Source organism: Carex rostrata, chromosome 25 (genome assembly GCF_964058835.1).
Source record: "Carex rostrata chromosome 25, lpCarRost1.2, whole genome shotgun sequence".
Taxonomy (NCBI): Eukaryota; Viridiplantae; Streptophyta; class Magnoliopsida; order Poales; family Cyperaceae; genus Carex; species Carex rostrata.
The window spans coordinates 4,399,422-4,413,492 of NC_135942.1; the positions used below are offsets into that span (position 1 = coordinate 4,399,422).

The following is a 14,071-nucleotide window of genomic DNA, read 5'->3' on the forward strand; positions in this document are numbered from 1 at the left end:
AAATAGCAAAAAAATTCCAAAAAATGTAAAATTTGGTCTCCAAGCAGATATTAATATGGAGAACAAGATGAACGGTTCGGATCGACTGTTTGGATTTTGAAAAATCGAAAATGGGGTGGCAGCACTTCGGGCCAAGTGCTTATAGAAGCACATTAGCCTATCTCTATATATATATATATATATATATATATATATATATATGTGTGTGTGTGTGTGTGTGTGTGTGTGCGCGCGCGCATCTATCCTAAAAACAAAACATATTGAAACAGAAAAACACACAAATTATGCATAGAGGTGCAAACGGATCGGATATTGGTAAAACCATATCCGTATCCGCTTTTGTTTTTCGGATACGGATTGGATATTTGATAGATACGTACGAATACGGATCGGATATCGGATATCCGTAGATATATACATAAATATTTTCATAATATATATATTAAATAATTTAAATTATATGGTATATATCTACTATTCGGATACGGATAATTAAAATTCAAAACCATATCCGTATCCATATCCGTACGGATATTCAGATATTCGTTTCTAATTATCGAATATGAATCCGGATACAGTCGGCTATTATCTGATATGTTTGCCCCCTATATGCACTAGGGTGCAGCTTTCATATGTCAAGTTCCTACTGTGATGTCTAGATTCTGATATCAATTGGCACTACATCATTCTTTATTTCGGATAATCAGAAAATTAGTTACAATAAACATAAATTGATTGTAATAGATTAATTGTGCAACAGAAAAATTAGTTACCAGTGACAATGATTGCTAAATGTTTTGTTGCAATATATTCGCAACCAATTTTTTTATTGCAATTAAAATTGGTTTGGCGTTGCATTTTTATTTCTGTAAAGATTCTTAGATATTGTGATTGTATATGTCTGACCTTTTTTTAGTTCATATATGAGAATAATGCACATGGCAACGGATAAAAAATATAAAAATAATGACAATGTTATTTTAATTTACAAATTATATGTCATATCAATTTAATTTTAATATTCATAACCATGTTGTCAATATTTTTTGCATAGATTGGACGGCTGATCAGATCATCAAACAAGACTAGTCTCGTCTCTGATTCCCTAACATTACAGGTGCATTTGGATGAAGCAAGAATAGCACTAATCGGAGAATAATACTATTTTTTTGAGCTATTCGATGTTTAGATGGAATAAAAATAGCACTAACTCACTATTCTTTATTTGTCTTATATGAATTAGTTCATTATTTTACTAATTCAACTAAAAATTAAATTAGCTACCATTCTCATACTTAAAATTAACTCTATTTTTAATCTATTCTTACAAGAAGGGTAATTCTTCGTTCTGAATACAAGTCAACATTCGAGCACTAGAAATTTTAAACAGAGGGAGGTCTCCCGTATTCCCCAGTGCTGCTGCTGTGGGAAAATGCCACGTGTTAGAAGAATAGTGGTTTAGGGGTTGATCTTTTTTTCTTTTTGGAATATTTTTTTATCCCGTTTTTTTCAATTGATGAATAATACGACTAATCTTATTTTTAAATATTTGACAACTTTTTCCGGATTTGCCCTTCTAGACGCTGCAGCTATGGGATTCGTATCCTCTGCATCAACTCAAAAGAGAATCTTTTGAGTTAATGAATCTTGACCATTCAATTTGTTTTAAGATTCGTATAGATCAGATTCACACAAATATTAAAGGATCCCCTATATCATAAGCAGTGACTGAATTGGTTCTGTTTAAAATTAGACAGTTGAGATTCATTAACTGAAAACATTTCTTTAGATTCATTAACTAAAAATATTTCTTTTTGAGTTAATGCAGAGGATACGCATTCGCAGCTGTGTAATTATTTTGTTAAAAAGTTCGTACAGAGAAAATGTGACTATAAATAAACTACAACTGAGTATTGAAAAACTGACTAAAATTTGATAGATGTTATGAATCCTCCGAATATGTCATGTGATGAATATTTGGCAGGTTTAATGTTCATTCAGATTTTATTTTATGGTATATCTAGTTACGTTTTATTCTTTACAAGAGTATTTTATTTTATGGTAGGTCACTAATTCGAATAGGGAAATAAATCATAATTCTGTAATTTTAATAATTATTCTGAAAATCTTTAGTTTATTAAATCCATTCACATTCTAACAAGTGTTTTTAACTTTTTATTAGCGGTCATTAGTTACAAAAATTTGGACGATCTGAAATTTTATATGGAATTTAATTAAAATCATATAGATTCACAAGTGAAATTTTATATAAATCAAACAAGTGAACTTTCCACTCTACAATAAAAATTAATCATTACTTATTAATCAAACTACCCCATAATTTTTGCCAAATAAACTAAATAAATAATAAAATTTAGACAAAAACGTGTGTTTGATAGGTCACAGGATCACACTCAGAAATAAGTAAAACAAAAAACGATATTAGTAGAACTCTGAAATTAGTAAAAGAGTTGTATTACTTACTTTTGCCTTGCGAGACACGCTTTAAATCTTCTTGATTCGTTGCATGTCTAAGATGGTAAGATTTCAAATTCGCATCCTCTAAAATGGTAAGATTCGCTTTAAATCTTTCCAAATTTGCAAGCTTTCAAAAACGCTCGAGTTGGCAAAATGTTTTATTTTCATTGATTCTCGTTGCGACAGTCTATTTCCGTATCTTCTCTCTTTCATCACGAAAACAAAATTTTCTTCCGTGAATCTCTCTGAGCTCAAGACTCCTCTCGCCGCAACTGACTGCAACGAAGGTGGCACCACCGCACCCTCCTCCTTACTGCCTCCGCCGCCTCAGCCTCACTTACCTCCCCTTCCCACCATTTCGCCTATCGCAACACCTGCGGACCCCGCCCCAAACCTCACCCTGACCTCGTAGGGGAGGTGTTTCAACCTGAGAAGGAAAGTGAGGTTAATCCGTTGGTGGAGAGCCCTTCACCTGCCATGGAAAGGAAGCTTGGATCGAGGCATAGCTTGTTAATTGGAGAGTTTTCTTCTGTGGCTACGTTCAAGCACTTCCAAAGCACGACATTTGCGGTAATTTTGATCCATTTTTGTTAAATTAAGTTGCAATTTATTTTCTGACATGGATTTCCATGTGATGAAGATTGGATTTCTAACTAGAAGTGATTTGAAAATTTCTTTCATCATTTTGTTGCAAGTTATATGAAAGCATCTGGTATTTGATAGATTCAGTATAGTTCACAACTTAGGATTAGGATAGACTTAATAAGAGAGTCTAGATATATATTTAGGTCTAATTGATACTGAAATTTATAAGCTTAAATTTGGGTCTGGTTTTCTTTTGAATTCACTGCTTAAAGTGAGGTACTTTATAAATTGCTAATGATACATGCTACTAGTTGTATCTAATTTAACTATAATGTTATTTTAACAAATCGTGTTGTAATGAACTAATAAGGTAACTGAAAACACCTATCTTGGTACAGTATTGAGACTAGTTGCTCATAGTTGAAGCCTTTGAGCAGCATTGCATTTTCCATTTATGCCATCACCCCATAATTTGAACTGTGCCTTAAAGTTAAATATGTGCATCGAGCATCTTCATGTGTTGTGGTGTTATATTTACAGTCTATCCATATAGCTGAAACAAAGGGAAAAGGTTCAGTTGCTTGGATTGCTTTCTTGTTTGAATGGTCAAAATGAGGAGCAAGGCATCCTATTTATACTTGCTCCATGAGAGCCAAAAAAATATCTAGACCTAAGATATCTTTGGTCTCTTTTAGATTTTTCCTACATCTTACACTACAAGATATTTTGTTTGATAGTTTATAGACAATTCTTGATCATATCTTCATGAAAATTAATTTTGGACTTGAACTTGTTTATAATTTATATGTAGAAGTGAAGACATTGATCATAGGCCTTCAACATCTAATTTAAGAAGTTATGATGGGCATATATATAAATTTCTCAAAAAAAAAAAAGATGATTTAAGAGAAGGATAAATCTTCGTTCTGAACTTCAAATGTTTATCCTGAGTCGGCTCTTCCTCATTTATAATTAATGCTACATAATTTTCAACTATTTATTTTATATCAAACAATTAAATTGAAAGTAACCGAAGAGCTAATTAATCTCTACTAAAATGCCTAATTTTAATAACAAATTAAGAATCAATTTAAGTAATTAGTCTAAACTCTAAAATTAACAGTTCAAATTAATGATGGAACTTAGAAACTATGCAGTGAATTCCCTACAACCGGACAGGAATTGTATTTGGAGTTCTATGCAGAACACATTTTTTCATTTATATTGGAAATGAAGCTATATATAATGGGCTTGTTTGGCAAGCGTAAGAGACTTAAAATTTCAAAATGTTAATTTATATGTAAGATTAAAAAAAAGCGTCATGTTCGGTAAGATTAAGCTTTCTTAAGGTATTATTAAGGTCTAAAAAGAATTAATCATAATTAGTTGCTGGAGATGTACTCGAAAATTTAATTTTAATGCCCTTAAATGCTCTTTCGTAGTTTTCTGTACATTTTATAAGGCACACGTCGCTATGCCATATAATAAATACTTGACTATATATACTAGACTCAGTGTTCTAAAAAAACGTCTGTTTAGACCGATTAATTGGTCGATTAATTGTTGGCGGTGACTAAACCGTCATGAATTTTTTCGACTAATTAATTAGCTGATTATTTTCGATTATGACCGATTATTCCAAATTATTTTTGATTAATCGTTTGGTGATTCCCTATCCATCCGACGAGCGCATACCGTTATTTACAACACTGACTAGACTACATGCACCCATAAATTTTCTTATTTATATGTAATTAATTTACATCTTACACGCACGCATATAGTAGCACACTTCGCTTAATTGTGATGGTTGAGGCTTATTGAAAACAAGGCCCCGGAACCACAAAAAGGCAGGAAAAAGAAAAAAGCAAAAAAAACAAGCCACACCAAAGATGACATAATTAAGAGAATTGCAATATTTTAGTAGTAATCTTTGGTCTTGAAGGGAATAGCTCTAATCACTATCTGGTGGTACATTGCAGCAAGTGCAGCTCCAATGAAAGGTCCCACCCAGAAAATCCACTGTATTAGCAACAAAAAGAAGAAGAAAGCATCAGGTAAGGTTAGGTAATAGCTGATTAGGAATTACCGAAATTTTTATTAATAAGAAAATAATTAAATAAATATCGATAATGGAGAAAAAAATTGTATTTTTGTTTACATTTAAGAAGAATGTGATTGTTTATAAACTATTACAGTCTGCTTAGCGAAATCTAATTACAAACTAACTAAATCGCGGAAAAAAAAATCCTGGCCTTCACAGACTATCACAATCAGAGGACTTCATAGTCTATCACAACCAGAGGGCACAAAACTCGTCCTCTGGCCGTGATAGTCTGTGAAGGTCAGGATTTTTTTTCCACAGTTTATTAAGAGAGTAATTAGATTTTCGCTAAGCTGGCCGTGATAGTTTATAACGTTCAGAGAACGTTATAAACTATCACATTTTTCCTAGATGTCGAAAAAACACAATTTTTTTATCCATTATCGATATTTATGTAATTATTATTCTATTAATAAAAATTTCGCGAGGAATTAGGATGTATCCAATTTCGAATTAATATTTGTGCCAACTCATTTTTTTTAAACTTATTTAACCTTTTTGTCCCGTTCTCTGTTACCAATGTAGGTTAACCTCTTGCTTTGCTATAATTGCGTTTAAAAGTGGGGCTTACTTTTGAGCACTAACTAATTAATGAAAAGTTGAAAACTATAAGCAATGCAATAAAATAGAAAAGATAATTTGTGGTAGTGTAAAGGTATATATACATACATGATCATTCCAAGCATGGCTCTTGTTGTAGATTATCGCGGCACCGAGGCTTCTGGCTGGATTGATACCAGTGCCGGTGATGGGGATGGTAGCCAAGTGAACGAGGAACACGGCAAACCCAATTGGAAGAGGTGCAAGGATCTGCACAATTTCATAAACCAAATTACGAGTCAAAATTACACGAAACAACTCAAAATAAACAACACTCGTAGCGTGAGTAGTTAAAATTTTAACACGTACTGGTACGTGGGAGTCGCGAGCGTTGCGCTTAGCATCAGTAGCAGAGAAAACGGTGTATACAAGGATGAAGGTACCGACGATCTCAGCACCCAATCCATCTCCCTTAGTGTACCCAGCAGCCACGACATTGGCACCGCCTCCATTGCCGTCGTAAATACCCTTTTGGAACCCCTTCACGACTCCGGCACCGCAGATTGCACCAAGGCATTGCATGATCATGTAGTATACAGCCCTTGTCAGGGAAAGCTTGCGAGCTAGGAACAGACCGAAAGTTACCGCTGGGTTTATGTGACCACCTAATTAAAAAAAAAAGAATAAAAATTAATAATTAGGAGAGCTGTGTGCATAAATCACAATCTTTTACTAGTTAATAATTTTTTTATACTAGTTTTTTAATAACTAAGATAATATTTTTTGTGTGGAAAGTTGCAGGTTCGAAATATTTAAGTGATGAATTCTTTACAGGTTCTAAATTTAATATTGGACCAAATTCATTTAATATGCCTGAACTAACATAAAGTATTATCTTATCCAACCGAGTTTGGTTTATTTTGGTTCTAAACTGGTAAAAACATTATATGGTGATTTTGTTTTTATTAAAGCATATATATCAACTGTTATTTAATTAAAGCATATTCTGCAACGTACGTAATTATAAAAGTAAGAGCATATTATGTCTGTTTCCATTTTTTTTATCAGTACTGAAAAATTATATATTACATCAGGAGGCTGTAAAATCCTTTCATAATTTCATCAACCTTTTCTTATGGACCAATTAATTAATTGTAGAAAATTACAAGTCCTCTGCTTAATTTATTGAGATTGATCATTACCTCAAAGGTTTACAAACCTCTGGTGATAGCTGCAAGCAATCAAATTAAACAAAATAAAAGTAAGAAAGAATAAGCTCAAGTTAAACAAACCTGAGATGCCGGCGGTGCAATAAACAAGTGCGAAGATCATACCGCCAAAGGCCCATGCAATCCCTTGTATCCCCACGGTCGAGCACTTTGTCGGAGACTTAACCACACCCATAACAGTCAAAACTGTAATGTACAAGAACAAGAATGTCGCCACGAACTCGGCGATGCCGGCCCGGTAGAACGACCATGAACCCAGCTCTGACGGGTCGAAAAGGGGGGCCGGTGGTGAATCATGGTAGTCTTTGCTATCTTCTGGGACTTGAGCAGCAGTACCAATTGGTTGCCTCTCTGAGAACTTGTTGGCGCCTAGTCTCACATCCTCTTCTTTTCCCTCCATGCTTTTATTTTTGAATTAATTTGTTTCCTCTCTTTGGTGGATTTGCTGCCTCTGTATTCTCTTTAGAGAATGTTGTGTGAGAAGCTTGAGATGGAAGGATGTCTGATTTGTGGCGTTTTTATAGGAGCTCTAAGAGTCAGGAGCTGATGTTACTCTAAATAAATTAAATTTAATGTAACAAAGGAAGAAGCTTTTGTCGTTTGTTTTATATTTCTTGCAGAAATGCCCCCCAAAAATATTAATTTGTTCTGTTGAATTAAGGCTTCTTGATTTGTCAAACACTAATTAATTGCTTGTTAACTAAATTTCAATAAAATATTAAATTCATGCCATTAATATTTTTTATTTTCGGAAGATATTTATGTTTTTTTTTTATTTTAATTATCATAGTTAACTCAAAATTTAACGACGTCGATGAAAATTAGCACATGAAAATTAATTATCATAGTTAACTCAAAATTAACGTGGACGAAAATTAACACATGAAAATTAATTATCATAGCTTTACAAATCATAATTTAACGTGGACGCAATTTTTTTATGAAAATAATAAGATTAAAAATTTGGAATTATTATTTGGATTTAATATTTTAAAATATGATTAAAAAAATAAGATTAAAACATTTATGGATAAGGCCTAAGGGTAAGATATTGTATAAGCTCAGCATGGATATCAATTCATTATATTGTTGATTAAATTATATATGATATTAATTTATTCAATAATTATCGTTATTCATTTTGTTTTCTATTATTACAATAGATAAGAATAAGATATGTCTAAGGCTCTAAGCTCATATTTAATATATAAGAATAAAATATGAATAAGACTAATTTTATATCAGTATGGATATAAAAAATATTTTCACCCTATCCTACCCATTACCATTTTAACGCTACAATTTTTCTTTTACAAATCTGATCAACATTAATTAGGTGCGACTTTTGCTGTTATTCCTTTCTATAGAAAAACAAGGGACGTGTTCCTAACTATTCTTCTTCGTCAACCTCACCTCTTATTCTAAACAAAGTGCAAATTCATTTCTTCATATTCTGAAATGGAAAAGATAAAATGGGCTTCTTTCCAGCTTCCGAATTGGGAATGCAAATCAACATCCGAGCATTAAAAAATTTAAACAGAGAGAAAGAGAGGGAGGTCTCCCCAGTGCTGCTGACGTGGGAAGATGCCACGTGTTAGCATAATAATGGTTTAGGCGGTTGATCGTTTTTGGAGGAAGAGCTCTGAAATAAGCAAAATATTCTTATTTGTAAAAGTTTTACATCACTAATAATTGGGCTGTGTTTATTTTTTTATAAGTAGGCGGTTGTGAATTGTGGCTATAAGCATAGCTGCGGCCACCGGCCCTGTAGCCCTGTTTGGCTGATTCCATTTGTCCCTTAATTTAAATTTGATACTGTTGGTTACAAAAAGAAAAATATTGACCTTATGTTAATCACAAATTTACAGTAAGTTCCTACTTATAGTAACTGTATGATCTTGCCAAAGTGCAGGGGCGGACTCAGGATTTTCGTCAGGGGAATATTGAATCGGGTTTAAATAGCTTATGGGATTTAAACCCATTAACTAATTGGGTACTCAATAAAAAAAAAAACAATGCTTTAACTTATATTTTTCAATGCTCTGATTTATAATTTTTGATGCTTTAACTGATAATTCTAATTATCAATCATAATTCAAAAAAATTATTTTAATTTTAACACTAAATTTAACCCGAATTACAAATCAAATATCTAGAGGGGAACAAAAAAAATTCTAGAGAGAGACAAAATCGATCAGTATCAATAAATCACCACTTGAAATCTAGGGGAACAGTACTCTGGGTCCACCCCTGCCAAAGTGAGAGGATTAGTTATTTGTTTTTCTTTGTTTCAGTGTCCAAGACCACTAATATTCCGAGCATAATCAATGGTTTCAATTGAAATTGGGTTTTGTTGAAGGGTTTTGAACAAATCTATCTTATAGTTATAATCTTGGATGTGAGTTACTGTTCACCTACAGTGATTTTTCAATTATAATTCAAAGCTGGACTCAATCCGTTTGATCAGCTTTCAGATTCGTACAAATAATTTAAAACTTAAAATATTTAAGTTGCTCCATAAATGTAATTCATTCGTGCAAACTTTAACGTTGATTAGATGGTTTGGTTCCGACTTCAAATAAGATTTTGTCCAAAGTCCGTTGGATAAAACCGCACCGTTTCAATGTCTTGCCAATAATATTTAATTTTAAAAATAAAATTTAGTAGGCTTTTACGGGCTGCTGATTACCTTGTTATTTTTTTTGTTATTAGGACAGTTGATCCAAGCTATACATGCTTAAATATAAAACAGAGAATTATATTTAAGTCCACAGTTAACTATTACAATTAGATGATAAAACATACTCTTTTATTGAATGTACGCTATTAGGAGTACATTCAATAAAACAGTGAATTATATTTAAGTCCAAGCTATGCATAATTAACTAAAATTAATTGTACAATGATTGACAAGCAATTAGCACAATGCATAAAACCCAATTAGTGTATTCAAGTCCCACAGTAAACTATAACAATTAGATGATAAAACACACTCTTTTTATTGAAAAAAAAAAATGCACTCTATATATAAAGTAACTTTAAATTAATCTTAGGTTCACAGAGGAAGCAGTTGGGTGGATTAGGTGATTTTAAATAATTTTAACACTTTAAAACTGTTTGTGGTTGTGCAAGAACGCAACTTTACAGTCAAGCAATTTTAAATTCGAAATTAAGTATTTTTAAGTAGTGGCTGATCTCACTATAGATAACGCTCGACCGCCCAGTTTGTCATGTCCCTACCAAAAACTAATAATTTTATATTTTTTTTATAAAATTAGGGGTGGCAAAAAAAATCGTGGATAGATCGTGATTCGCATCTGACTTGCTCGTTAAGAACTTGTTTGTTAGTGAACCGAGTTGTTAACGAGCCAGCTCCCCACTAGCTTGATCAAAACTTAACAAGTTTGAATTGAGACTTAGCTCGCTCGCGAGCTGGCGAGGGAGCTGGGTCCAAGTATGAATTTGTGAATTTGATATGAATTTGTGTGAATTTAGTATGTATCAATTTATTTTGTGAAACTATGTTTGTATGAATTTAGAGATTTAGTATTTTAATATGTATGAATTTAGTTACAAACTTAATTTATGGTAATTGACTTTATAATACATTATCTAATATATTTGAACTTTTGGTCCACGAGCTGACTCGGCTCGCTCGTTGCCAAAACAAGCGAGCCATGAACTACCTTTTCAGCTCGGATTCGAATGTTGACTCGTTCGTTGCTAAAAAGAGCGAGCCATGTGCTTGGTCTAGCTCAGACCGAACCGGCTCGTTGCCAACCCTATATGAAACCAATAATTTTTTTTTTCGTTCTGTATAGTCCCTTTCTAGACCATCTCAATCCATAGTGGATTAATTTAACACAAGGAAACACCGACCAGCTAATAATAGACCATCTTCATTCCGCACTTTAAGATATATTAACTACTGCCAGTGATTGTGACTTTCTTATTATTGAGTGCATTAGTTAGTTCTAATTAACTAGTGTTTAAAACTATATCTTGTTATTATTTTTTGCCAGCCAAGTATCACCTAAGACAAATGACAAGTAGCCAAACAATTAATGGATGTTATGTTTTGTATATTGTACGGTTGATGATATTAGTAAGATAAGCTTAATCAAAAGATAATAAAAAATACAAATCTTCCTCTCTTACATCACATTAATTAACAGAGTAACAGCAGCTACTGACTCTTAGAGCTCCTATAAAAAACGCCACAAATCAGACATCATTCCATCTCAAGCTTCTCACACAACATTCTCTAAAGAGAATACAGAGGCAGCAAATCCACCAAAGAGAGGAAACAAATTAATTCAAAAATAAAAGCATGGAGGGAAAAGAAGAGGATGTGAGACTAGGCGCCAACAAGTTCTCAGAGAGGCAACCAATTGGTACTGCTGCTCAAGTCCCAGAAGATAGCAAAGACTACCATGATTCGCCACCGGCCCCCCTTTTCGACCCGTCAGAGCTGGGTTCATGGTCGTTCTACCGGGCCGGCATCGCCGAGTTCGTGGCAACATTCTTGTTCTTGTACATTACAGTTTTGACTGTTATGGGTGTGGTTAAGTCTCCGACAAAGTGCTCGACCGTGGGGATACAAGGGATTGCATGGGCCTTTGGCGGTATGATCTTCGCACTTGTTTATTGCACCGCCGGCATCTCAGGTTTGTTTAACTTGAGCTTATTCTTTCTTACTTTTATTTTGTTTAATTTGATTGCTTGCAGCTATCACCAGAGGTTTGTAAACCTTTGAGGTAATGATCAATCTCAATAAATTAAGCAGAGGACTTGTAATTTTCTACAATTAATTAATTGGTCCATAAGAAAAGGTTGATGAAATTATGAAAGGATTTTACAGCCTCCTGATGTAATATATAATTTTTCAGTACTGATAAAAAAAATGGAAACAGACATAATATGCTCTTAGTTTTATAATTACGTACGTTGCAGAATATGCTTTAATTAAATAACAGTTGATAAATATGCTTTAATAAAAACAAAATCACCATATAATGTTTTTACCAGTTTAGAACCAAAATAAACCAAACTCGGTTGGATAAGATAATACTTTATGTTAGTTCAGGCATATTAAATGAATTTGGTCCAATATTAAATTTAGAACCTGTAAAGAATTCATCACTTAAATATTTCGAACCTGCAACTTTCCACACAAAAAATATTATCTTAGTTATTAAAAAACTAGTATAAAAAAATTATTAACTAGTAAAAGATTGTGATTTATGCACACAGCTCTCCTAATTATTAATTTTTATTCTTTTTTTTTAATTAGGTGGTCACATAAACCCAGCGGTAACTTTCGGTCTGTTCCTAGCTCGCAAGCTTTCCCTGACAAGGGCTGTATACTACATGATCATGCAATGCCTTGGTGCAATCTGCGGTGCCGGAGTCGTGAAGGGGTTCCAAAAGGGTATTTACGACGGCAATGGAGGTGGTGCCAATGTCGTGGCTGCTGGGTACACTAAGGGAGATGGATTGGGTGCTGAGATCGTCGGTACCTTCATCCTTGTATACACCGTTTTCTCTGCTACTGATGCTAAGCGCAACGCTCGCGACTCCCACGTACCAGTACGTGTTAAATTTTAACCATACACACTATGAATGTTGTTTATTTTGAGTTGTTCATTGTAATTTTAACTCATAATTTGGTTTATGAAATTGTGCAGATCCTTGCACCTCTTCCAATTGGGTTTGCCGTGTTCCTCGTTCACTTGGCTACCATCCCCATTACCGGTACTGGTATCAATCCAGCCAGAAGCCTCGGTGCCGCGATAATCTACAACAAGAGCCATGCTTGGAATGATCATGTATGTATATATATACCTTTACACAACCACAAGCTATATTTTCCATTTAATAGCTTATAATTTTCATTAATTAGCTCTCAAAAGTAAGCCCCATTTTTAAACACAATAAGAGCTTAACCTACATTTGGTAACAGAGAATAGGACAAAATGGTTAAATAAGTTAAAAAAATGAGTTGGCACAAATATTAATTCGAACTTGGATACATCCAAATCATCTATTACCTAACTTTACCTAATGCTCTCTTCTTCTTTTTGTTGCTAATACAGTGGATTTTCTGGGTGGGACCTTTCATTGGAGCTGCACTTGCTGCAATGTACCACCAGATAGTGATCAGAGCCATCCCCTTCAAGAGCTAATTAAGCATGGAGAATCAGGCACCGCTTAATTATGTTATCTTTGGTGTGGCTTGTTTGTCTCGTTCTTTTTTCTTTTTCTTTTTCTTTTTCTTTTGTGGTTCCGGGGCCTTGTTTTCAATAAGCCTCAAGTCCTCAACCATCTCAATTAAGTGAAGTGTGGTACTATATGTGTGTGTGTAAGATGTAAATTAATTACATATAAATAAGAAAATTTATGGGTGCTGAAGACTGAAGTTATATATATTTTATTATTTTATCTCGTTTCCCTTTTACCATGGCCTCCGATTTGAATAATTTTCCTAACCTAATATCGAATGGATTGAATACTTGTATAGCTGGGTTAGATCATCATTCTTTAGCCTGAAATAAACAAAAAGGCCTAAACACAGATCAACGAATGAAGCCCAATTAGGGTTAAAAACATATTTCATTTAGGAATAAATAACTCAACATTGGGCTTGAAATTTTCTTATTGGGTTGCTCCATATTCTGCAATGAGCCCGTTACTGAATTGTTCCTTTTTCGGTGTACAAGAAGGCCCATTACTTGTTGTAAACAAATTTAGATGTGCATAATTGCACTTTTAAGTAGAAATGCATTTTCCATGACAAAAGAGTGGCAACTGAAGTATAATGATTACCCTTCTTGATCGGGCCATGTACTAAAGGTCTCATAAAAACCACTATATATCAAACATATAGAGGTTCGAATCCGAGCGGCGGTATGGATATATATATTTGAAAATATATTGAAACAAACTTAAAATACAAGGACTGAGGAGAAATTTCTTACCAAGATAACGTGAGGCTTCTTCTAAAGAAAAAATAGATTGCTGAATTTGAAACTTTTTTTCTGAAATTTAGAATAGAAATTTGATAGAGAAAAGATTTCTAGAGACCGAGTCTGTTTTGCTGAGATAAGGAAGACTGAGATAAGTGGTGGATATATGG

At 33.5% G+C, this 14,071-nt stretch overlaps 2 protein-coding genes across 2 annotated transcripts; one reads left to right on the forward strand and one right to left on the reverse strand.

The window, feature by feature from the left end:
• Positions 1-4,786: 4,786 nt before the first annotated feature.
• On the reverse strand, positions 4,787-7,425 carry LOC144576121 (aquaporin PIP1-2-like). Its single transcript, XM_078326387.1, has 4 exons — positions 7,000-7,425; positions 6,077-6,372; positions 5,837-5,977; positions 4,787-5,085 (listed from the first exon to the last, which is right to left on the reverse strand). The coding sequence occupies exons 1-4, from the start codon at positions 7,334-7,336 to the stop codon at positions 4,984-4,986; spliced, it is 876 nt and encodes a 291-aa protein (XP_078182513.1). The 5' UTR covers positions 7,337-7,425; the 3' UTR covers positions 4,787-4,983.
• Positions 7,426-11,134: 3,709 nt separating this feature from the next.
• On the forward strand, positions 11,135-13,348 carry LOC144576124 (aquaporin PIP1-2-like). Its single transcript, XM_078326389.1, has 4 exons — positions 11,135-11,603; positions 12,230-12,525; positions 12,624-12,764; positions 13,032-13,348. Exons 1-4 carry the CDS (start codon positions 11,267-11,269, stop codon positions 13,119-13,121), a joined length of 864 nt encoding a protein of 287 aa, XP_078182515.1. The 5' UTR covers positions 11,135-11,266; the 3' UTR covers positions 13,122-13,348.
• The last annotated feature ends 723 nt before the right edge of the window (positions 13,349-14,071 follow it).